The sequence below is a fragment of the Corapipo altera genome, unplaced genomic scaffold (genome assembly GCF_003945725.1).
Source record: "Corapipo altera isolate COAL_440 unplaced genomic scaffold, ASM394572v1 113, whole genome shotgun sequence".
Classification (NCBI taxonomy): Eukaryota; Metazoa; Chordata; class Aves; order Passeriformes; family Pipridae; genus Corapipo; species Corapipo altera.
In genome coordinates this window covers 2,369,165-2,392,536 of record NW_020884895.1, presented here as the reverse complement: position 1 = coordinate 2,392,536, position 23,372 = coordinate 2,369,165, and the positions used below count along the sequence as shown (strand labels likewise).

Sequence of the window (23,372 nt, the reverse complement as noted above, 5' to 3'; positions counted from 1 at the left end):
GTCCTGCACAAGATACCTTAAATAAGACCCACTCCACATGAAGAAAATGTGCTTTGCTTTTGAAACAGGTTGTGACAGTAAATGTTAATGATTGTCAGAAAAAGTAAATGAGAAAAAGTACAGAAATCATTCTAATAAGATATATTGTAATAGTAATGTAGAGAGCCTGTCATAAACTCCTTTAAAAACAACAGCCAATGGACTTTAATGAGCCCCAGAGTACAAAGAAAATGAAAAGCAGTTTCAATTTAGTGAGATTTAGACTTAGCTTTACATAGTCAAAGTAAGAAATACCCTCTGCCACAAAGATTAGCCAATAACATGGATGCCTGGACAGTGCTCTACAAAAAACCCATGAAAAATATTAGAAGTGTGTACAGAGGATGTATTTCCTAGAATGGAAATGGCTGATAACTGATTCCAGTCTTTGTCTGGTGCAAAACAACAAGACTACCATTGCTTGGAACAAGTAGGTGTTGGCTTCCCCAGAGCTCTGCAGGCTTGCCTTTTTTTTCAAGTTAATTGAACTTTGTATCAAATGGCTTAAACCCCATAATTTTTGATTTAGCTATTCTCATTGCTCATCACCTTCTCATTCACAGATGTCAAGCAGAGGTAAAAAGTACAGACACAAAGGGCTCAATTCAGTAGCCCAAGGCACCATCCAGTCCTGCTTTGAAATATCCTGTCTGGTCTTCCACTGCAGCTCTGAAAGAGCACAAGCCTCCTACAGGTCCCAAGTCACATCCCACAGCCTTGTGCAGGTGTTTCTGATGCTGTAGTTAAACTTTAGAGACATTAGATGCCCGCATGTGAAGAACTGTAGTACTTACAGAAATACTGCCAAAAATATACAGTGTTCCAAGGTTTAGAGTAAAATTTTTCCATAATGTATTTGTTCATGTATGGATTTATTAAAAAACTTAATTCTTCTGTATCTTAGTTTTTCTGTAATTTACCAGATTGTTAATCCTCTTTATCCTCCTAAAGATGTATTCTCTAGATGCTCAGCCATAGAAGATAAGGCTGTATAGGACCTCAGGAAGATGTTCAATCTGCCTTTCTCTCCAAGGCAAGATAAATTACCATCAGCTCTTAATCACCTGAAAATCTGGGTATGTGTGAAAAATAACCCAGATAATGGGAGAAAGATAAACACTTGCAGACTAGGCAACAATCATCTCTATCAAGCAAAGCAAAAAAAAAACCCAACAAAAACTCACACTCCAAAGTCCGTAATATATTGTACTGGGAGGGGGGGAAGGGGGAAATTGCACAGATGAGCTCTATAAATAGGTCTGATGGAATTTTCTTTTACATGGTTTGTTAATGCAGCCAATTTTGCTCCCTGATGTTATTTAAAATAACAGGTAACTGAGCCTGAAAGTGTCCCTGCTCTGTCTCCTTGTACAAAACAAGAACTTTGCCCAACGTGCCATCATTCCACTACTGAAATAACACAATTGGTGCCCTGTTCAGCACTGCTCACAGGCTGCAGTAGATGTTGGCAGCAAAGCCCTGTAATGTAATGGCTTGAAGTCCTGGGATTAAGCTCTCTCTCTTTTGATGTGCTCTCTAGCTGAAGTGTATTTTCACACTGCAGTTTACTGATTTTATTGCCAGGTGCTGAGTGACGGTGGATCAGAGGGTGTCTGATAAATCATCACTGTACAGTTATCTAACACAGCTCCAGCTTGTAACTAAACTTTTGAATTAGAGCTGCAGTATCACATATTCACTTTTACAAGCAGCTTTTTACGATGGTCCAAGTCAAATAAAAAGAAAATGTAAAGATCAAATACTGAAGATAAATTAAGTTAGTATTTAACAGACCAGTCAAGAGAGTATTAAGCACCAGAAAACACACACCGACTGTGGGTCTCAACACACGGCAGATGGCAACGTCTCAAAGTTGGGTATGTGCTCCAGGAGTCAGTGTATCCTGAGCTAGTGAACTTAAAGCTCACCAGACAAACTCAAAAGCCAATTTATTTCTAATAAGAGTATACACATTTATATTTTTTATTTGGCTTATATGCTCCAGTATCACAAAGTACAGAATCTTAAATTTCTGAGTGTGTGATACTCTTAGAAATCTCAGAATTTTCCTCTAACAGGCTCAACTGCATCTTGGCCACAGTGTCTAGGAGGAAGTAGTCATTACCACAAGATTTGCTCAAAGCCAGGAGAGAATTCATCAGTGCTAAATTAAACACAGATAAAAGCAAAAAAATCCATGAAAGGTAATTCTAATAGCAAGGGGAACTTTCACATGTTCTTGGAAACAATAAAAGCTGGGGCAAAACCTGCAAACTAAGTCTCCTAAGAATGTCTGTTTGTTGTTTCTTAAGTTCTAAAGGTGTAAGTATCCTTACTGAGCAACCAATGCATTCAGTCTGCAGTAGTTTAAAAGTCAAGTAAAGGCAAGACTGGTGATAAAGTTTTCCAAAACTTTCTGTTGCCAGATCACCATATCAGATGTTATCAGGAACGCCATCAGAGAACAATAACTCACTGCAATTCCAAAACACAAAAGGCCTCCAAGCACTGAAGTAGTGAGTCAACAAATCTTTGTTTATTTAACAAAGTAACAACATTTTGCTGCCATGTTGTTTGTAAAGTATATTTTCTAAACTGAGGGACTAAGAAACCAGGCGTCCTTGCAGCAGAACTGAATTATAGTTCCCAGGAGCAATAAGGACTTAAAATGTGTTGCAATTAATGTTACACTAGAAAAAGTTTTACACTTCGTTTAACAAGACTTTTTCTTTTTAATATACTGGCAAAGGTAATGAAAAACTGGAATTGGACACTTCTCTGTTTCAAAAGACTACTGTCATTTTTTGAGTCAAATAATAAGAAGTGCCAGAAGCCTGTTTTAATCACATGGTAGTTCAGTGGCAAAAACGCATTTCAAAATTATTTGACCTAGAGCCTTGGCTGGGATTGTGAGCAGCAGCAACTCATCTAGAGGGTATGACTGAACAGAATTCATCCTTTCACTCCCAAGAGCAGGTAAAGTGATGAAAGTGTTCAACATTATCATGCAATTCAATGCCACACCTTTCAGGAAGGAGTTCATTATCTATGTGTTTTCCCACCAAAAGACAGTATCCTTCAAAGAAGTATACTGCAGTTCAAGCAATAGTGCAGCCACCTTGGATTCTCAGGATACATCTAAGACACTCAAAGCCTTGGAATATCAGTTAAAGGGTGTTAAGCAGCATTTCAAACAAAGGGAAGTTCTAGTGATTAGTCCCCAGGAAGCCAATCTTGCAGGGCAAGCACTGATTTTGGTGGGAGGAGTGGAAAGATTATCAAAAAGTGACTTCAGGACTGCAGGAGGTGAAACAATTACAGTAATCTAATTCTATTTAAAAAAAAGTTAACTGTACCCCCTTAGAACAAAAGGGGGAGAGCTGATTGTTAAACAAAACTTCCTTCTAGTTCTAAACTTAGAATTTCCACATAGCTCTAAATTTAGGTAGAGTCACAAGGGTGATTAGTTCACTGTATTCACCAGCTATTGTGCCACAACACAGAAAGTAGATAAGTAATGCAAGCAGTGCAAGGCTTCCCTGGACACTGCCAGGCAAAGGCTGGATCCTGCAAGGTGCTTCACCCCAAAGCAGCTGAGAGCACACTACACCTGTTACAATCGGGATATTTACATTTTTATCTGCTTTCAAAACATAAAATGCTCAACGTGCACCCTGCAGTAACAGGGCAAGCTTTAGACTGTAGCATGGTTGTCACCAGTCACTATAATTTCCATTAATGTGCAAGGAGCTACTGAACACAACTGACTTAGTAAATTTTATGTGCCTTATTCTTCGTTGGTTGAGACAAAAAACTTTGATTCACACCTTGCTCTGCTTGTTAATTTAGGTGATCAAATATGCTGTGTTGTCTACTCCCATTAATCTATGAAGACAGTTTCTTTAAAAATGCTGAAATTTTGGTATAAAATTCATTTATTAGTAGAGGTAGAAATACACAGCTAACCATGTTATATTTACTATGATATAGTTTCTCATGCTTACTTCATTTTTTGAAATTTTATTTTCTCACGGGACTCATTCCTTAGGTATAATTACTGTTTTTCTTCATTACATTCAAGCAATTTATTAAATATACTTCAAAGTTTCTAAACAGCAAAAGAAGTCACACCCAGAATAGATAGTGATACTTTAAGTAAAAGTGACAACCTGTTTATAAACTATTTTGGTAATATGCAGGTTCATTTGCTTCCTTTATTTTTAACTGCTGAAATGGGTCTGATTGAAAGCAAGATTTCTACTGCTACAGTAACTCCTCATCTCTTCACTTGTGTCAAGCTATAATCTTTTAGTTATCACAGAGGTGGTGAGTTGCCAAAAGAAAACAGTAGGACTTCAAATGAAGAAAAGGTAGTGGAAACAGATCAATTTTCTTACTAAAGCAAGAATAACTAAACAAAAGGAAAAAACAAAACCGAAATCCACCAAAAAACAAAGTCTGGTTTATTGGCATAAATATTTTCTGGTTAGAAGGTTAAGGATTTTTCTAAAAGGTGTCAGAAGGCTTTTATACTTACTTCCTCGTCCTCCTCTTCATCATCAGACACAATACCATCATTTAATGGCTCTTCTAAAAAGAAAAAACCACAAAATTATGTAAGTTCAGTTGTACATGCACAACTTAACAGAATTTCATTATTACCCCACTTTGACAAGAGCAAGAGTTAGCTTGCTTCTCATACAGATGCCCCATCCTTTTCCAGACAACTATTGGAATCATTTGCTCCTATAAAGCATTCTAGAAACCACCAAAATCAATTCATATTTGGAAAAATGGTAGAAATATAAACACTCTGGAATTTTTATTTTCTCATAAAACCCACTGTGATGTCTCACTGTATTTACTGACAAGACTTGAATGGAAGAATGTGCACTTGCTAGTTTGTCTATTTTTCAACTAATTTTTAATAAAAGACTCTACTTCTCCCTACAAACACTTCAATATTATACTGCTTCTGTACATAAAAAGTTAGTACTCATGTAGAATACTTCTAACTTTTGGACAAAATTATTTCCTTGGAAAAAGCAGCCAGGCTTATGCTGGAAAACTGCACTTAGTTGGACTCACCAATCAGACAAAGCCTCTTAAAAATACCATTCCCAGGTAGAAGAGGAGCAGTTCCATAACCCTGATGAACAGTTTTTGCATAGTGGCAATACAGTGCTTAAATACTTTATTTGTTCTGTCACAAGCTACAACTGTAATGTCTTTTACAAGCTAGAACTTTAATGTCTTCTCTTTCTGAAAGCAAAAGAAAGCAGTCAAACTTGTTCTATGTTTACTGTACAGAAAGATTTAATCAGAATTAATCTCTTTTTCATTATTTGCTCTCTCTTTTTTCAGCCTTCCTTTCAGTCATAAGGATCGGAAAACAGAATAAATATTCTACGTCCTCATCCCTGTCTGTATTAACACAGCAGCTACATCAACATACTCTCCAAAAAGGATGGTCTCTGATAGCCATTTCAGATAAAGCTACACCTCAATAGAGCAAGAGATGAGCACAGACAGATCTAGTCCTTAAATCCTGTTTTACAAATTTGTATCACATTTTTGCAGTTGACAGCAGTCTCTCATTACTGTGAGGCCACTGGCATGAGAGTAAACAGTCAAGGTCATTCTATTTACAGTCCCCAAACTCTGGAATTGAGACCTACTCAGCCTTTTATATCTTCTTTATAATTGTAACATAAAAGGAAATTTTAAAATACATCTGACTTTCAAATCCTGACATTCACTATTCACCCTCTCTCAGACCATCACAGTATTGTTATTCTTTGAGCGTTCCAACGCCAAGTGAAAACATGAGCTTTTTTATGGTTTTTGTGAAAGATTTAAAGCTCTGATAGCTGCATCTGTTCTTCTGACCTGAATTGAGCTGCTTGATAATAAATTCAATCTGTCGGATCATCTCTGCATTTCCTTCCTTGATAAAACAGCGCAGAATTTCTTCCATTCCCTGGATGTAGCAGAAAACATTGCTAGATCAGTATTTCATGTGATCACACTGAAAGAGTTTTGTTAGCTAAAACCTCTCTTTTTTTTTTTATTGTCAGGAAAAACAGGGGCAGTGTGAAGCAAACCACTGTGTCCAGCTCCTAGTGTGCCCTACACAAAAGGAATAAGCTGTCTAGATTGCTTCTAGGTTTAAATACAGACACATCCATGATGAACAGCAAATTTTCCCAATAGATCTGCTGCTTCTGCCTTCTGAACTCAGTACACAGTAGTCGTCAGAACAGGGCAAATTTGCATCCACAGAGACAACAGTGCAAGGTTCAGAGGGAAAAAAAAAAAGCAGAACCCACTTTGACATTAAACCCACTCTCTCTTTATGGCTCCTTATAGGGTTGATGTTGTGTCTTTAATCATTTAAGATGACTTCCAATCCTCTGCGCTCTGTGAGGTAAAACACCTGACAACAATTATGTCTGCATAACTCTCTGGGTTAGTTCTTCAGATACAAAGACATGCTGCTATCCCAGGAGCAGCTTCCTCAAATCCAGAAGCTAAAACACAGTCATTAGCACTAGACTAACTTCCACAGGAGATCAGTTCCCAGTTCTAAAACCTTCCTCCTGCTGCCTTCCACAACTAACTACACCTATACCAGGAAGAAGTAAAAGCAGTACGAGGAATTCATCCTTTTAGTGGCTACCCACTGGTGCAGAATGAGTTACATAAACGGAAGAAGTAGCAGGGCAGATGAAAGCATCTCCTGGGCCACTTGGAATGTACAAAACGCTGGAAGGACATACTGTTCTAAAATATTCTACTTTTTAATTTAGACAGAATCCCTCACACTGCTGGGGGTCCACTTCTGGGAAAAAAAATCAGCAAATATGGCAAAAGCATTTGAGACATACATTCACACTATCCTGAGCATCTTGTGTGTTCCCTTCTCAGAATGTCCTGCTCAGCAGGTGCCTGTGTGGGCCATCTCTGGCACAGGCACTGATCTCCGTGCAGCACTTCTTACCATTGCTCTGGCTTTTTCTCGGACAGAAGGGATGGCAAGAATGCTGTAGAGTGCTCCATTCACATATGGTTGGATCTGAGAGGAAGAAATAATCGTATCACTAAGAAAAACGCTTACGCTCATCCCAGTTAACTATAAACAAAATGTAAGAGTGAAAGTGCAGAACAACTACACTTCAGAGAGTTAGACCAGGCTAGACAGGACTTGCAAAAATTCCCACTTGGGAAGCAATGAACTTTCAGGATGCAAATATACTGTGATACAGATATAAATCAGTATTGCTATGTGCCAATTTCAAACCTTCTGCCTTCCAAAAATGTATTCTTGCAAATTGACTTAGCCATGGGAAAAAAAAAAAAAAAGAGAGAAAAAAGGAGAGAAAAGCAGAAAAAGGTTAGTTTCTGATAAACACTAGTGGCACTACAAAAAATAGGACAAAGAACAGGGACAAGACCCTGTCAGCATGAACTCAAGACAAGCTTCAAACATTGTAGCCTTAGGCAGGATGATAAAAGCTGTAGCAGCTTCAAACACTTCACTGCCTGTTACTGTCCCTCAGGAGAGGCAAAAAGCCAGCCAGCATGAAAGCTCTGAAATATGGTTAGTGAAAGCCACCAGATCTGTCAAACACATTTTATCAGCACTTATGTGACCCTTTCAATTGGCCAGTTACTTTTGCAGCACTAAGATTTTCAGTCATCCTGTCTATACCTTTGGAAAAATGAACAATGAGCTAGACTGGAAGCAAGGGGAGACAAGGGAAGATAAGGGACTGGGATTTACACAAGGATTCCACAGCTCCTCAGGAAGCTCTCCAGACACCCAAGAGCACTGTCTTCTACCTTTGATAATAAAACTTCTGTCAGCTTTTCTGGAGCAAACTGGGTTGTAAAAATGCACCCCCGAGAGAAAGTTCAAAGTCATTTTAAGGCACAGACTTCAACAATATGGTAGCATTTTCTAAGTATTCCAATCTAGGGACTGAGATGTTATTTTGTATTAATATGTATTGTATTAAACTTTCATCATTCACAAAAACCAAGCTAGTGAAAGAGTCCAATAAAGGTATGTCAAGTTTCATCTTAATAAAAAGTAAAGAACTGATCTACATCTTCTAATGAATTTACAAAACACAGACTAAGCATTTCATTGAAATTTATTCTCTTTTTTCAGTTCAAGTTATAAACAAAAAAACCCCTGATGACTCAGTCATTGCATGTAAACATAAGACACTAGAGTTCATATTTCACTTTTAGCACAAGTCCCCAGACACCTTGCACAATCATCACGGAATCACTCTAGAATATCCTGGTAAAAATTCTGCCTCCCTGAATTCAGTCTGTACAGTATTTGCCTGCATTTCCTCCTGCCTTGAATTTTACTCCATGGTTAAAGAAGTGCCCCTCTGCAGAGACAGCTGAAGCAATGTTTTCTATATCACACATCAGGCATCAGAGTGATGTGCTGAAAAGTATTAGGCAGAAATAACCAATAATTTTTAGCGTTTTCCTCTAAAGTAGTTCAATTTAGCATCTTAGATGAAAGCGTGTCCAGAGACAGAAAGTCGTAGATAAAAAGATATTAGGGCTTGAATGTCAGGAGTGTAGTGTTTTCTTTTAGCATTCCTTAAAACTACTAGCAAATGTGCTTCTCTGCACCTAATGTTTTTCATAATGGAATTGCACCACACATTGCTCATCTCATGAACTAGTTAAGCTTGAGATGATTTGGTGCAAGATGAAATTTAAACAGGATCAGAAGCTACAATCAAGAAGGCACATGGACTGCATGGTAACTATGCATTTAAAAGACTTCCATTCTTAGCTGCCCACATTTGTTAAAGGAAGACATACTTATGGCTATAAAGACCAGTGCTCAATAAAATAAAATTTAAGGAATTGTGAATTTTAGGAAAATTTCATGCAACTTAATTACATGAGGGTCTAACAAGGGAAACAAAAGCAATTCTTTCTCCATTTTTTTCCTTTCTTGTTTTTTTTTCTTTTTTAATATTTAATTTTTCCTTCCACATTTTCATTAACCCAAAGTTTGCTGTACAGATACCTCATGATTCTCATGGCCAAGAAGATCAGAGAGAACTTTGAGCATGTGGTTTGCAATCCTTGCACACATTTTCTTCCCTGAAAAGGCAGAACACATAAATATGCTTGGAAAAATACAACAGATCTGAGCAATACTGTTGCTTGTTCCTGACAAATGCCGAATAATTGAGCTGAAATCAGTGAAGTTACTCTGGATTTATGCAGTTGTAATCTTGGACAGGATGCAAAGGGGTTTTAAAAAGTTTAAAAAGCTTAACAAAGGCATTTTCTTGTTTACAACAAGCAGATCGATTTTCCACCCCTTACCTTACTCTCCTTTTTAAAAGGAAATTTACTTTAAGCTCCTTTTAAGTCTCTTGGGCGTAGATACAACCTTATTTTCTTGGGGAGAATCTCTGTATTGCAGAAGTGAGTGAAGCAGGCAGGTATTTCACTGCACAAGGTGAAGGTTAAACTCCTCTCCATTACTCCTCAACCCAGTTCTTTCTTGCTTACTAAGAAATCTCTTACACAGACTGTGTAAGTGGACACAAAGTGTCCTTTGAAAAGTGGGTCTGGAATGTAGGAATAGCAGCCTTCATTGATATGAAAAAATAATCAAATCTTATAGGGTTCCACTGCTTATTTCCTTGCTTAATTCTTTAGAGTTTGGTGAAGCTAACCTCCATAATTGGGATTCTTGGGAAAAGAGATCCGCTCAAAAGCATTAGTTATAACACTCAAATATCTCTGGTCATGTAAATCGCTGCTACTGATTATAGTCACTTGAAAGAATCCTGGTATATCAGGAAAAAAAAAGATTCACAATCTTCCCTATCCATTTCTTGGAATAAAGTTGTAATTCAAAGTGTAAGACACCTGCACTCCGTAGACAAAGATTCATGAGCAAGGAAACAGAATATTCCAGGGTGTAATCAGACAGGCAATCTGTATCTGTTAGAACATCAACCAGCTGGAAAATGAGCCCATCTTTGATCATTGTAGACTGTAGTGCACGCCTAGGATTAAAAAACAAAAATCAGATCACAAATCACAAAAATCAGATCACTGCATAAATAGTTTTCAAATACATTTATAGCTAGTATAAACACATTAAAAACACACTAGCCTGCCAAAAAAAAAATCCCCAATATACCCATTTTGGCAGAATCATTAAACTAAGAAACTAAAAAAGCCTGAAGAAAGTGAAGATTCAGATTCCCATAGGTTAGAGGAGTAAAACATTGTTGGATAGGTTGGGGTGGTTTTGTCTTTGTTTTGTTCTTTTTAAACCTGTGAACTGCTGAGGTAAGTTTCTTCATTGTTTTCTAAGGCTTCTTACTCCACCTAAAATGGCATTTTCAATTGTCTTTTAAAATTGGTTTTAAAAACCAGCTACACACAACAGCTCCATAAAACAAATTAATTACTTCTCCTGACACAGGTAGCCACAGCACTGTAGCACTTTTGTACTGTTGATTTGACAAATGAGGTTTTTTGCTTGAATTTATTTGCTCTTTTCTCTAGAGATTCTTAAATCACATGTTCTCTTAACTCAACCTGCATTTGCCCTTGAAGAGTACACTGAATAAAGTGCCAGGTGGCCAACTGTGCTCTACAACTGAAATTCCATGCTTTACAATACAAAAAAGAAGTATATACTGGTAGAAAGGTCTTACTGAAGAACACAAATTTTAATAACATTATTTCCAAGAGGCAATAAGTTTAAATTGCAAAGATCAAAGCAGGTATTTTCCTAGTTTTAGTCCTGAAAGCTCACATACTTTCTCAGTGCTGGATATTGCAGCAGGTCTATGGCATGGACTAAGCAAAACAAGGGAGCACCTGACCACACGTTAAAAGAGTTTCCTTCACATCAAGAATTTAGAATTAAGCTCCTATAAGATTAACTGTTACTCTTTAGAAAATAAAAAACTTTCAAATTTTCAGCAGCTTAGTGCCTAGACCCCAAAATCCAAACTAACTTGTACTACCAACAACTGCTTTAATAGAAATATCATTTTCTCTGAGATTGGTTTAGGATTTCAAGCAGTAGGGTATGAAGATTTATTCCCTTTCATCACAGATACCTACAAGGTATCTCGTCAGAAAGCAGTGCAGAATTTTACACAAAGCACATTTATATGTGCTTCATCCAGACAAGTTCTAAATTAAGCAAATCCAAAGGCAGCCCTCATTCACCAACAAACCCAAACAAACAAACTCAAACAAAAACAAATGAACACTTGCAGTTTGAATTTAGAAAAAAATTGAATGCAAGTATCAAGAGCTAAACAATTACATTTAGTTAACTTACATTTAGTTAACTTACATTTAGTTAACTTACTTACATTTAGTTAACTTACTTACATTTAGTTAACTTACATTTAGTTAACTTACTTACATTTAGTTAACTTACACTTAGTTAACTATTTAGGGCTGAATATTGTTCCTGAGTACTATGAAAACAGAGTTCCTAAGATCATATTTATTTGATAAACAGAGCACCATCATACCCTTTACTGCTTTTGCATATTTCTTTTGTGGTGGGCATTTGAGTCAGGCTGCTAATGCAAAAGTAAGAAACAAGACAAGCCTTGCGTAGACAGCTCCAGGAAAGAGGATCAACAGGATGAAGATGAAATCCCTGAAAAATGTTTGCAGAAAGGATAATGCAAACCTTATGTCTGGAATGTAACACAACTCTTTTTTTCTGTGTAGGATCGTCAGAGGCTTCTACACTAAGATTTTCACTTTGTTCAGTTAAGGAACACATATAAAGCACACAAGGCTGTGGCAGGAGATGTGTATTTACTTGAGTCTGGACAGCTGGTAGGAAGTCAGGTTAATTCACTCAGCCAAACTGAGTTCTCCTCCATAATAAATGCCATTGCTTTCATCAGCCATCAGGGGTTCTGATGATTGTTATGGGAAAATCAAGTGCTCTTCTTTCCTCCTTGAACAGAGCCTAACTAGCCTGCATTTCCTCTCCTGCTGTCACCACCACATGCTGTGCTTTCATCACCTGAGGCTGAATTTCTGCAGAGCCCCCAGAACATTCTCCCATGTAAGGGAATCCTTGTCTTCAGCTTTCAGTCTCTCCTCCAGCATTCGCAGCAATGTTGGGTTCTGAGAAAGGTAGACACGACCTGGTGCAAAAAGTGATGAAAGAACAGATGCTGAGATATCAGCTGTGACAGAAAAGCTCCCTCTCCTTGGAAATGTAAGCAGGATTGACCTCTGGTTTCTTCTTGACAAGCCACAATCTTGTGCCAAAACCCAAATACACCTGCACAAATGAAGTTGTGTAGCAGACCAGTTGCCTTCAATCCAGACACTTGGGGCATTAGAGGCCCACACTTGCCAAATCAGTACCACACAGAATCCACTGTTCCTCTTTCAGGACATGCTTTCTGATCTATCACGGTTTTGTACACTCAAGGAAAAGAACAGAGGTGTCCAAAGAGCTTGGGAAAGTCAAGTGCCCTGCTGTTACTGACTTTAAGTGGGATTTCAGTTCCTAGCAATAGTTAGCTCCAAAAGTAGCAGCAAACCAAAGGCTAATTTGGGACAGGTGGAGATACAAAGCTGGATATAGATATGTATCTAGTTAGCAGTGATGCACAAAGATTTATTCAGGTGAGGACCACAAAAATGTAGGAGCAGACACAGTAGCCACTATTGCACAGCCTGGTACCAGGTCTGCTCACAGGACCGCTAATTAATGAGGATTTTTCTTTTTAACCCTCACGAAGAGACTGAAGACTATATTAAAGTTCCCACATAGACCACAAATCATCAAAACAAGTCAGAAATGCTGAATACACTGTGTCAAAATGAAAATTTTTTACATACTGAATGCATGTAACAAAAGACAGTGAATCCCTAGAAAAAGGGTGCAAATAAGGCTCTAAATTTTCACATACAGTGACATGCACTTGTGAAGTACCTATAAGCCAGCATTAGATGAAAATGGTACCTTATTTTTTGCAGTGAATCTTTTACCTTCTGCCAGTGAAGCAAAAGCGTTGATGAGCCTTGCCATATACTGTCTGACTACCTCACTCTTGGAATTTAATAATTTGAGGACACTTCTCTGAAAAAAAAAAGCAAACATTAATTACATCTCACTAAAGAAGGAAAGAAGCAAAGTTAGTTTTCTGTATTGCTTTGAAAGCTTCATTAAATTTACACCGCAAATAAACTTTGAATGCATATTGATATCTTAAGTAATGTCAATATCATTTAGATTTCTTTTTTATTGGCAGGGGGGTGAGGGAGAAATGGAAAACAAACAAATAAGCAAATTACAGCTTCTCAGCTCAATCTGTTAAAACACTGGTGTAGAGTGGGAATTACAGTGAGCCAACACAGTTCAGTTAAAGCTGGTATCTAAAATTAATATTCAGTCAGTGAAAAAAAAAGCCCACAAAGCAAACAACTTAATTTTGTTGATGAACTTAAATGCAGTAAAGTTACCTGAATAAGAACACTTTTGTTTGACAACTAAGAGTGTGGGAGGCAGCTCAGTAACTTAAAAACAACACCACATTGCAACTTATTTCTAATCTGTTTTATTTCAGGCATTACTTATAGATATAACTTCCTCTTACAGAAATTTATAGGGAGAAAAACAGATAATTGATTTAATAATCCTTTAACTTTTTTAGAGGTACAAGTTACTGTTGCAATGACAATGGAGCCACAACATAACAAGTAGACCCGCTGCCTCAAACACCTGGGGAACTCAAATATGCACTAGATTCACTACTACAAATGAAAACAAGTTGCACTTTTCTTAGCAACAGTACTGGATTATCAGGGACTGAAACAACCTTTCAAAAATCAACAAAACAGCAATTCCCCTTTCTATAGAAGGGTACCAAACCATTTCAAATTCACAGAAGTACTGCTGAACCTGTTATTGCAGGTGCGTAATGACATATTCCACAGCAGTATTGGGACTGAAGTACTAATTGAGTTCTTATTGTAAATCAGTGAAATGAATTGAGTGTGTTATTTAACAATACCTAATCACTCAAACAGGATCTGATAAGCAAGAAGTAACTCATAAATAAGGGCTCTGGCTTCTGCTCAACTCATAGAAGTTAAGCACCAGGAGAGGTGATAAATTTCCATTTGTCTACAAGAACTGTGTCTACACTGAGAGCTCTTGTAATGCAAAGTTTTGCCATTCACATTTAAAGATTAGGATGTAGAAGTTAAATATATCACCTAAGTTTGACCCTACTACCTTTTTTTTTTCCTCCTCTTTCAAAGAGCAATAAAATTTTATGATCAGCACTTTATAGACAGAAATGAGTAGCATCACACAGAAGTTGGACAACTGACAACTCTCAGTTCCAGCTGACCTGACAGTTGCTGTGACAATCCAGGAGATCATTACTGATGTAGGCTTGCAGGACAGTGTCTCTCTGTTCTCCAGGATATGATGTTGTCAAGCGCTAAAATAAATAACAATAAAATAAACCAGTCAAAAAAGAAAAAAAAAAAAGTAGTGTAGATTGATGACCTCTGAAGATTTTTAAGGTGCTGATACTCCATAGCTGAGAAACCTCTTCTCATAGGGGGGAGGAATTCAGCCTCAGTGATCTAAGGGAAAGAGATGAAATGAACTGACCTGACCTCAGCTTAGCGATCCATTACAAAACTGTTACTTGGCAGCAGCTGTCATTACTGTCCCTACAGGAAGGATACAGCATTACTTCCCATGAAGTTAAAAAAGCCCCTCTTAATAGCTACAGATGAGGTGTTTTTCTAAAACATCTGAGAGAGAGCACTGGGATAGAACCACCACTGGTCAGACCCAATGGATGGGTTTTTATGTGAAAACGGACATTGAACCTTGGTCAGAATTCCACTATTATCATCTTTCATGTCTGTCACTTTGAACCCATCAGCTTCCTTTTCAGCAGGAAAATGTAACTTCCTGTTGTCACTTGTATTTTTTCTGAAATGTCATTACACAATCCAAGTCAAACAAAAGGAGGGCTCCTGTAAAATACCTTGACTATAAAGAAAAACTGGTAATTAGAGTCAGATGTGTCTTGGATACAGCAATATTTGTATAAATGTAAACCAGTGCAATATACCGAAAAAGAAAGTACCTCAGACAACAAAAATTTATTTGAAAATATATCAGAAATTACTTCCACTGAATATCCCAGGAATCTGTGAGGAATCTGTCTTTCCTCAGATGAGAAGGACAGGGTTACTCTACAAATGGCCCTACTGCCCTGGGTTATCTTCATAATCTCAAGAGCCTTAGCAAACTTCACTGATAAAGAGAGAAGTTGCCTGTAATGCTGAACTAATCACCAGAACAACCATTTTGCTTGCAAAATGGGTCTTAGTTCTGGATTCCTTCAGAAGGAATCTCCAGAGGGCCTCTCCTTACCCAGCGCAGAGCCTGCAGTAAGAAGGCCTTGAGACGATCATTCCCTGTAATCAAATCTTTCTTCAGCTTCTCATAGTCCAAAGAGGGCAACAATGGCACATCCTGCATCTTCCTAAATGCAAATGGGAAAGACATTTCATCAAAACTCTCTCTCCTTGTTCAGTGCAGATGATGTTACTGAGGTGAGAAGAGCCAAAACAGAAGTCTGCTTCAGGAAAAGAGCTTCCACATTTTCACACTTCTGTTACTTTTATTCTCTGTTAGAACAACGGACTTGTTAATCTTGGGTTTATTTTTTTAACCATGCATGCAGCTCACTTACCATCGTAACTTGCAGACACTAAACTGACAACTAGCCAGCTCATGATCTGCAATTTCTAGAGGCACAAAACAGTACAGTAACATCTTTCTTTCCCCTCCCCTGTGTGGACCACAAGGGCATGATGGCAGCAGCTCCTGGTTTTTAGCACACAATTATAAACAGATGCAGTAACAAGCTGCAGCTCCAACTCCACCTCTAAGCCCTCACACACAAATGTCTTCTCCAAGACAAAGGTGGTGTGTGTGTGGGCTGAATGGATTTTCACAGCCTGAGATTTAACACAGGAACACTTTTTATGCATCACTAGTATCTTGCTATTTTGAGTTTTAACACTGCAAAAGAAGTTTCCCTTAATAAAATTGCTTCCAGTCAATGTTTTAATTTTAGTATTTAAATATAATACACTAAAATGTTTTACTATCTTTCCATCTAACCACTTTTCAAAACAAATTTTATGTCATTTGTATAACTGTTTATCTTGTAAACAACAGAAGGATCAAAACAGTGTCTCAAAAATTTAATAAAACTTCACTTTGGATATACTATCCCTATTTGATATTATAAGCTTAAATTAATTAAGTCAGTCGCCAAAAAATTAAACTTCAAGCACTCAAAATTCCTCTTTTCCTGGATTTGTGAGAATCAAACCAATTACAACAACAGGACTGGAACACGCGGAAACAGTAAAAATACAGAAACAACCTCACAGGTGTGGAATGGCAGATTTAATGGATTAGCAACATCCTGCTGTAATCAGAATGGAACTGAAGCTGCTCAATAGAAGAATACAGATCACACAGTATTTGCATGAATGTTCAGTGAGATCAGAGGAAGCACAGAGGGGGAGTGATTTCCATTTGCAGACAATTGGCAATGCACTTCAGTTTACAAACCCCTCCTTCTCTTCTCCACAGACAGAAATGAAGCTCAGCAACAAATACTTACACAGGGGCTAAAGATGCTCTTAACATTGTGGAAGCCTGGATCAGAAAAATAAAAAAAAAAAGAAATTACAACAGATTAGTCCAAATTTCACATCAACGTTACTAATGAGGTCCACAGTGAATTCTTTCACTGAGGTTCTGCAGTTCTTTTCCTATAAAACCTGTGTTGTAAAGCCAGAAACACAGCTAAAGAAAGAGCACTTCAGTATTTATCTTTCTTTTCACTTAAAGTGTTTCACAGGTAAAAAACCTCTTCTTTTATGATCTGGTTATGTTATCCTCACACTCATATGCCACAAATTATCTACACTTCAAGTATTTTAAAAAAATAATAATAAAAAATCAGTAGAAACTACTGTCTGAAGCCTACTGAGGATGATGAAGAACTTGCTAAGCACATTCATTGATTTAATAAATGTTCATATGTTTAAGTTGCAATAATATTTCATTGAAGACTCAGCACATATTCCTGTGTCCAAATTTTTTGTAATTCTTTGTTTCAACATTAATGTTATCAAGTGCCTATTGCTACTAAAATATACTCCTATGTATAAATATTAATATGTAAAGAAAAGACTATGCATTCTAGTATGGATAAAACCAATATAGAACAGCATGTAATTTCTCTGTGGTTCTGCCTGAGATACGTTCAGTTTAATCCTGCATATATCCCCTCTGGTGCAGTGGGACACAGTGCATATACAGGCACCACTATACAACAAGTCAGAGCTTAGAAACATCAACACAACATAAAAGTTCCACATAAAAGTTGTCTGCTTCAGTAAATATTTTTTGCTAGAGTTAATTGTAAGTGAGCCAGGAAGCAGCAATTCTGGCATAAAAGTGCTTCATATCATGCATTCATGATGTCAACTACATGGCATATTTGCAGAATATTCAATGTCATCTCTTTGTGCTGATCTCTCTACTCACTTTCTAAAAATCTCTCATTACCACTTATGCCTGTAAAACTGGTCTTTTCTTCTGACCGAGGCTCTTTCAATGGGAGCTATATAATCAATGTCTATTGTCAGATTTAAAACTGTGGGATTTAGGAGACAAAAAGCATGAAATACCATAGAGAATATTGAATTACACCAGCTGACATATTCTTGAACACACTACATCATGGGTACCCTCCTAATACAAGGAACTGCTCTCTTAGATGTGAAATAAGCTTATACGCACATTGGAAAGCATTTTATATTGTCATTACTTTTTCACAATAGACAATTAACAGGTCATACACCTCAAAAGTAACCTGTCTTGACAGCAGTTCTCACATCATAGTTTATCTTACACAATACAGGTCTTTCAAATTATCATATCTACCCCTAGACTGTCTTCTTCTTATTTATTTGTATTCATTTTCCTTAGAATTTTTGGTAAGTATAAAGAGTTAATTCTGTTTAAACAAAACTGTTTTCCCAGTCAAAACCTAACATCTTGTACCTGAATGTGCAATGAAATCACAAATCATTTTCCTTGCTTTCCTCAGCACCTTCCTCCGTTAGAGGAAAACAGGAAAGAAAGTGATTATGGTACTTTAATGCAAACGAGATGACAGAGCCCTTGAAGATGAGAAGGTCAAACAGAGAACAGTTGTGAGAAAAGAGCAGGACACTAGGGGTATATAGATGTATATAAAGGCTCTCTGCTGAGAAGTCCTTTTTATCCACCTCTTTGCTGACTTAATAAAACGTGCTCCACTCAAAATCTAACTAAAGGATATGTAATTGGTAAAGATATATGCATCACCCTTCCACAGAAATAAAACTTCTTGGGAAGTGCGAGACTTTGCAAGCTTTTATAAATTTCAAACTGCAGAAACTTCAACTGGAAAAACATTCAGATTTTTACAAATCAACCAGATCAAGCAGGACAAAATCCTGTTAATTCTCAATTCATTTTTTAGGCCGGCAGATGGAGCACAGCAAAGCATTTAATACGGTTTGCCTCTGCAGTCTACCTACACCAGAAAGGCACCAGAGAGTGAGGCAGGCCCTGCACTGGAGCTCTGAGGGCAGCACCACGAGCTGGAGAGACTTGTCACTTTGCTGATCAGAATCAGTTAATCAGTCTGGAACCTGCTCAGGGAGAAGGAAGCTCTCAGGCTTTTGGGGTTTCTGGGAAAGCAATAAGGATAAAGTTGCATCAGGTTCAATAAGGCTAAACAGAAATGTGAAAAGTTTTTGGGAGGCTATTATCATTTCACAATCTGACTATGGCCAGTACTACTGATAAGCAGAAAGAATGCAACCATGTTACAGGCAGATGTTTTCTTTCTTAATTTTCATCTACATTATTGCATTAAATATCTGCATTATTGCCATTAGTCATAAGTAAGCTAATCTGTATCCATCCAGTGTGGCACAATGAGTAAGGCATTGTCTCGGGTCTCAGGAGATACCCTCCTAGCCCTGATTCACCCACCAACTGCAGGCAAATCAAAACACATCATTTCACATCTCTGGGCCTCGATTTTTCTCATCTGGAAAGCAGATGCAGGCATCAGTCTCTTGAATAAGCTGGGATTTGAGATCTACCAATGAATGGCAGGGTGGAAGAACTAAAAATTATTATTTTGCTATTAAACAATTGAATGCTTATGGCACAGCCACCACAAACAGAAAGACAACAGATTTAGTAGCTCCTCTTCAGTATCAGTTTTCTTAGATTAAAAGATTTATTTCCTCAGTATTTTCTTCCAAGCCCTTTCCCCAGTCTTACCTTTCCTGGAACAGATTAAATATTACTTTAACGTTTTGAGAAACAGTATTCCTTAAATTGCCAGTGAAAGACAGAGTGTGAAGAACATGAAGCAAACATGTTCCCATGTTCTAGCGTGTCCCAGCGCTCAAAGACTTAATCTTGAACAAAATACTTTTCATGTAAAACCTATCTTGAGACAGAATCATTTGTCATAATCGAAACACATGCAGAAGTTCAGTGTCTAAAGGAAAGGAAAAGAAACACAAGAAAACAACAGCCCAGGCATAGCTCATTCTGGTAGGATCATGGAGTATGACTTATGTTTGTGTTGGTTCTTGCCAAAGCCAAACCAGGTGCCACATGAAGTCAAATAATTCTGTCACGATGCACATTAGCCACAGATGGCAGCCCTTCATTTTTGAACAAAGCGAGGCATGAATACGAACAGCATGGAATAAACCAAAGAAGTTCAAAGGGAAAGAAAAAAAAATCAATATTTATAAAAGAAAACAGATGCATTTCATGTGCAAGCCAAGACCACAATTTGATTTTATCAAATACTGTAGCCCTGTATTCAAACCAACTCCTCTTTGCTATTTGATGTATATACTCATAATATGTTGAAGGTGAAGCTGAAAGCCAGATTCTGTCTTCAGTTCCCATTCTGAAAATGTGCTATAAGAATTCCGTGTAAATTCAATGCAGATTCCAAATTAATAGTCAAAGATAAGTGATGAATATGTGATGAATAAAACCAAAATTTGAGCAAATTTCTACATATCATTAAAACTCACAAATTTATGTTGAGCTCATTTGTTACATGCTAATAACAAGACTGCTCCACATGTAGTCTATGAGGGATTAGACTCTGAGCTTGTGTAACCTGGCAGGTCTTCTGGGGCTATGCTAAGTTATTTCATAAGAAGATCTGCAAATGTTTTTCATTTTTTTTCTTACTTATACTAGAGATATGCTGTTATGAAAACTTCCCACTTGCCATATAAAACAGGTTCTCTAAGACATCTGAAGTGTACATAAAAAAGTCACACTGTAATACCGTGTGATAATGTAATGAGTAGACAAAATGCCAGAAAAAAAGTATAAAACACTATATATAAACAGTGAGAGGAGCTGACAGCTATCCATGTATTCAAGAAACACTTCAGAATTAGAGTCAGACAGCTTTACAGAAATTTTATAAACAACTCTACACTGTAAGTTATTGCATTCTACATTGTATAAAGTTACATTTAACTAATACTTTATAATAATCTGTATAAGGGAAATTTTTTTTTTAGCAGAGATAATTTCATTCATAACTGCTCATCTGTAATCAACTTTTCTCAGTATCAAACCCCAGACTTATGTGAGGGAACAAAATCCTAAAGATTAAGGGAAAAGTGTTTGTTATGAACATTCATGTCATCAATAGGAACAGGCTGATTGATACAGGTGATCTTTTACCACAGGTGAACAGGGGTAGTATTCTCTACATCAAGATAAAAGAATCACATAAGGAATTGTCTATTGCATTCAATACTTCTATGACTATTTCTCAAAACAAAATGTTGTTTTAAGGAGAAAGTTGAGTGCCCACACAGGTTTACTGTAATTCTAGGTGATAAATATGTTGGAAAAATAGGTAGTCTTTCTTGAAAGCCAAAATCTTGTTTTACCTAAAGAAAGCAATAAAAATATAAATATGCATTATTTTAAGCTGACTGACATTTTTCAGAATTGGTGTCAATCACTTCTATGAATTGATTACATACTGAATTACTTAGAAGCAAACTCATTTCCTTTCTTCACAAAGAATGCACTGAATATGAGCAAAATTAGATACTTATGGTGTACTTGTAGTATTGCCAGAATATGAACTTCCATCTGTGTTACAGAAGTCACAGGCAGTACACAGAATATAATTTTGCATTTTCAGTTTTCAAGGAAAAAAGATCCATTTTAATTGTATGGAAGAATTTTATAACCTTTACTACGGAAAGAAAGTTTGACTTTTGGAATTAAAAATACAAACACATAGAACACAATACCCCTCTGAAGAGCACAACTCAACTTGTTGTATTACCTTGAGCAATAATATTTATTTGGTTTGTCAAAGGTGTTGTGGGATCAGCTGGTGCTGGCACACTTCAGGGACATTGTATGCTATGTACAGATGATAACATGGAAGAAACAATTGTTTTCTGCATGCTATAGGAAGCTGTAAAATGTCATGTAAAATCTGTGGGCAAAGCTGCTCTTCTGTTGACATGCTGCATTATGTGTATTACGAAGAACATCTATTCCATTCCCCATGCAGAAATTCCAAGCCTTGCACAGTTTTTGGCTCTTCATAAACCATACAGTTAGTGTCATGACAGGTTAAAATGCAGAGAAAATTGTTCCACATTGTGAAACGAAGAGAAATATAGAGCATGACAGATTGAGCAGGCAACGTGAAAGGATATAAAGATATAGACACTTACATATCCGTCATCACAAGGGCTCATAGAGTAATATCCCTTTATGGGCAAACAGGCACACATTAAAATAAAGAAGATTAAAAAAAATAAGTTAACAGAAATAAATCACAGAGAAATGCACAGTTCTAAAAAAACCCCAATAAAAATCAGCTATAAATTAACAGACTATTAGCTTTGAAAAGAAAAGTATAATCACCTCCTAATCCTCATACTGGTATGTCTTAGAACTGAAACTTGTGTCTCTCTTGTGATATATTTACAAGTTCCTCCTCTCAACAACTGGCAAACATACCTAGTCTGCACATTATTCCACTGTAATCATCAGTTAGAACAGCTACATATGAAGCACTGACACATGTATGTGAATATATGGCTTGTACTGTTCACTGAGGCAGCTGAGAGAGAGATACCAATGAACATGGTATCGATCAGATCTCAGCTTCTGAGAAAGCAGCTGCCAGTATTCTCCATACTTGCTTTGACTGGTTTTTCTGATCAGCACATAACAAAAGCCAAGACAGACAATTTAAGGTGTTTCAGCAATGTTAGCAATTCCTCATCTCAAAAAGCTCCAAGGATAAACTAAGAAAAACTGGAAGTTTTTAGCATCTGTGGAAGGAAGCCTAAGATGTAGTTACTAAAATAAACGATGGTGATAATTCATGGTTCAAGTAGTTTAGTACAAAATATGTCATGTTCTCTTTAGTTAGACTAAAGCACTTAGAACAGCTTTGTATCTGAAAAGAACAGTCTTAATTCAAAATAAAAGTACACAGTTCAACACAATGAAATAAGACCAACACTAATTACCTTTGCTTCCAATCTTTTTGTGCAAACCTGCCAGTACACTTTAGAGGACATTTTTGTGCAGATGAATAAGCACATAAACACTGTATTTAGGAGGCTGCTCTTTAACAGACATATACAGCCTTACATAGGAAGACATAAGAAACCTGCCACTCTTCACCGTGAGCAGAAAATAAAGTTCTTACTATTCTTTAACCAATTTTAAAAATCTGACATTATTCTTTTTATTACCCTGACACTTAGAATTCCCTGATGCAAATGAGTATTTTAACTTCCATGGTGCTATACACACATACAGACAGTTCCTGGTGAAGACAATTTAAAATTCAATTTAAGACAAAGGACAGCATTGATGGAGACCAAAAGTGAGCAAAAGAAACCAGGAGATAACCTGTATCATGATGAGAGACATTTCAACACATGCATGACCCGAGCCAGTGAAAATGGACATAGGCATCTAGACAAAGACTACATTAAAGGTAAGTTTTAACAATAAAGGAAACCACAAAAGGTTGGACCAAACAAACTTTCAAAGTCCCTTCCAACCTGAGCTATTCCATGATTTGAGGACAGTAAAAGGAAAAGTTTGTGGAAACCCCTACTGGTGG

General features: G+C 37.0%; 1 protein-coding gene across 3 annotated transcripts in view; it reads right to left on the bottom strand.

Annotated features, from left to right (window-relative positions):
* The window catches only part of ARMC9 (armadillo repeat containing 9), a 64,428-nt gene that overhangs the window by 19,797 nt on the left and 21,259 nt on the right, over positions 1-23,372 (bottom strand). For 2 of the 3 annotated variants that reach the window (XM_027647328.1, XM_027647329.1), the window contains exons 10-20: positions 21,961-21,996; positions 16,767-16,801; positions 15,500-15,611; positions 14,454-14,546; positions 13,087-13,177; positions 12,107-12,230; positions 9,961-10,100; positions 9,104-9,180; positions 7,040-7,114; positions 5,929-6,019; positions 4,577-4,629 (exon numbers count right to left, since the gene is read on the bottom strand). In XM_027647328.1, coding sequence (XP_027503129.1) covers positions 4,577-4,629; positions 5,929-6,019; positions 7,040-7,114; positions 9,104-9,180; positions 9,961-10,100; positions 12,107-12,230; positions 13,087-13,177; positions 14,454-14,546; positions 15,500-15,611; positions 16,767-16,801; positions 21,961-21,996 — 927 coding nt within the window. The remainder of the gene's footprint in view (positions 1-4,576; positions 4,630-5,928; positions 6,020-7,039; positions 7,115-9,103; positions 9,181-9,960; positions 10,101-12,106; positions 12,231-13,086; positions 13,178-14,453; positions 14,547-15,499; positions 15,612-16,766; positions 16,802-21,960; positions 21,997-23,372) is intronic. The other variant, XM_027647330.1, reaches the window with a different exon arrangement.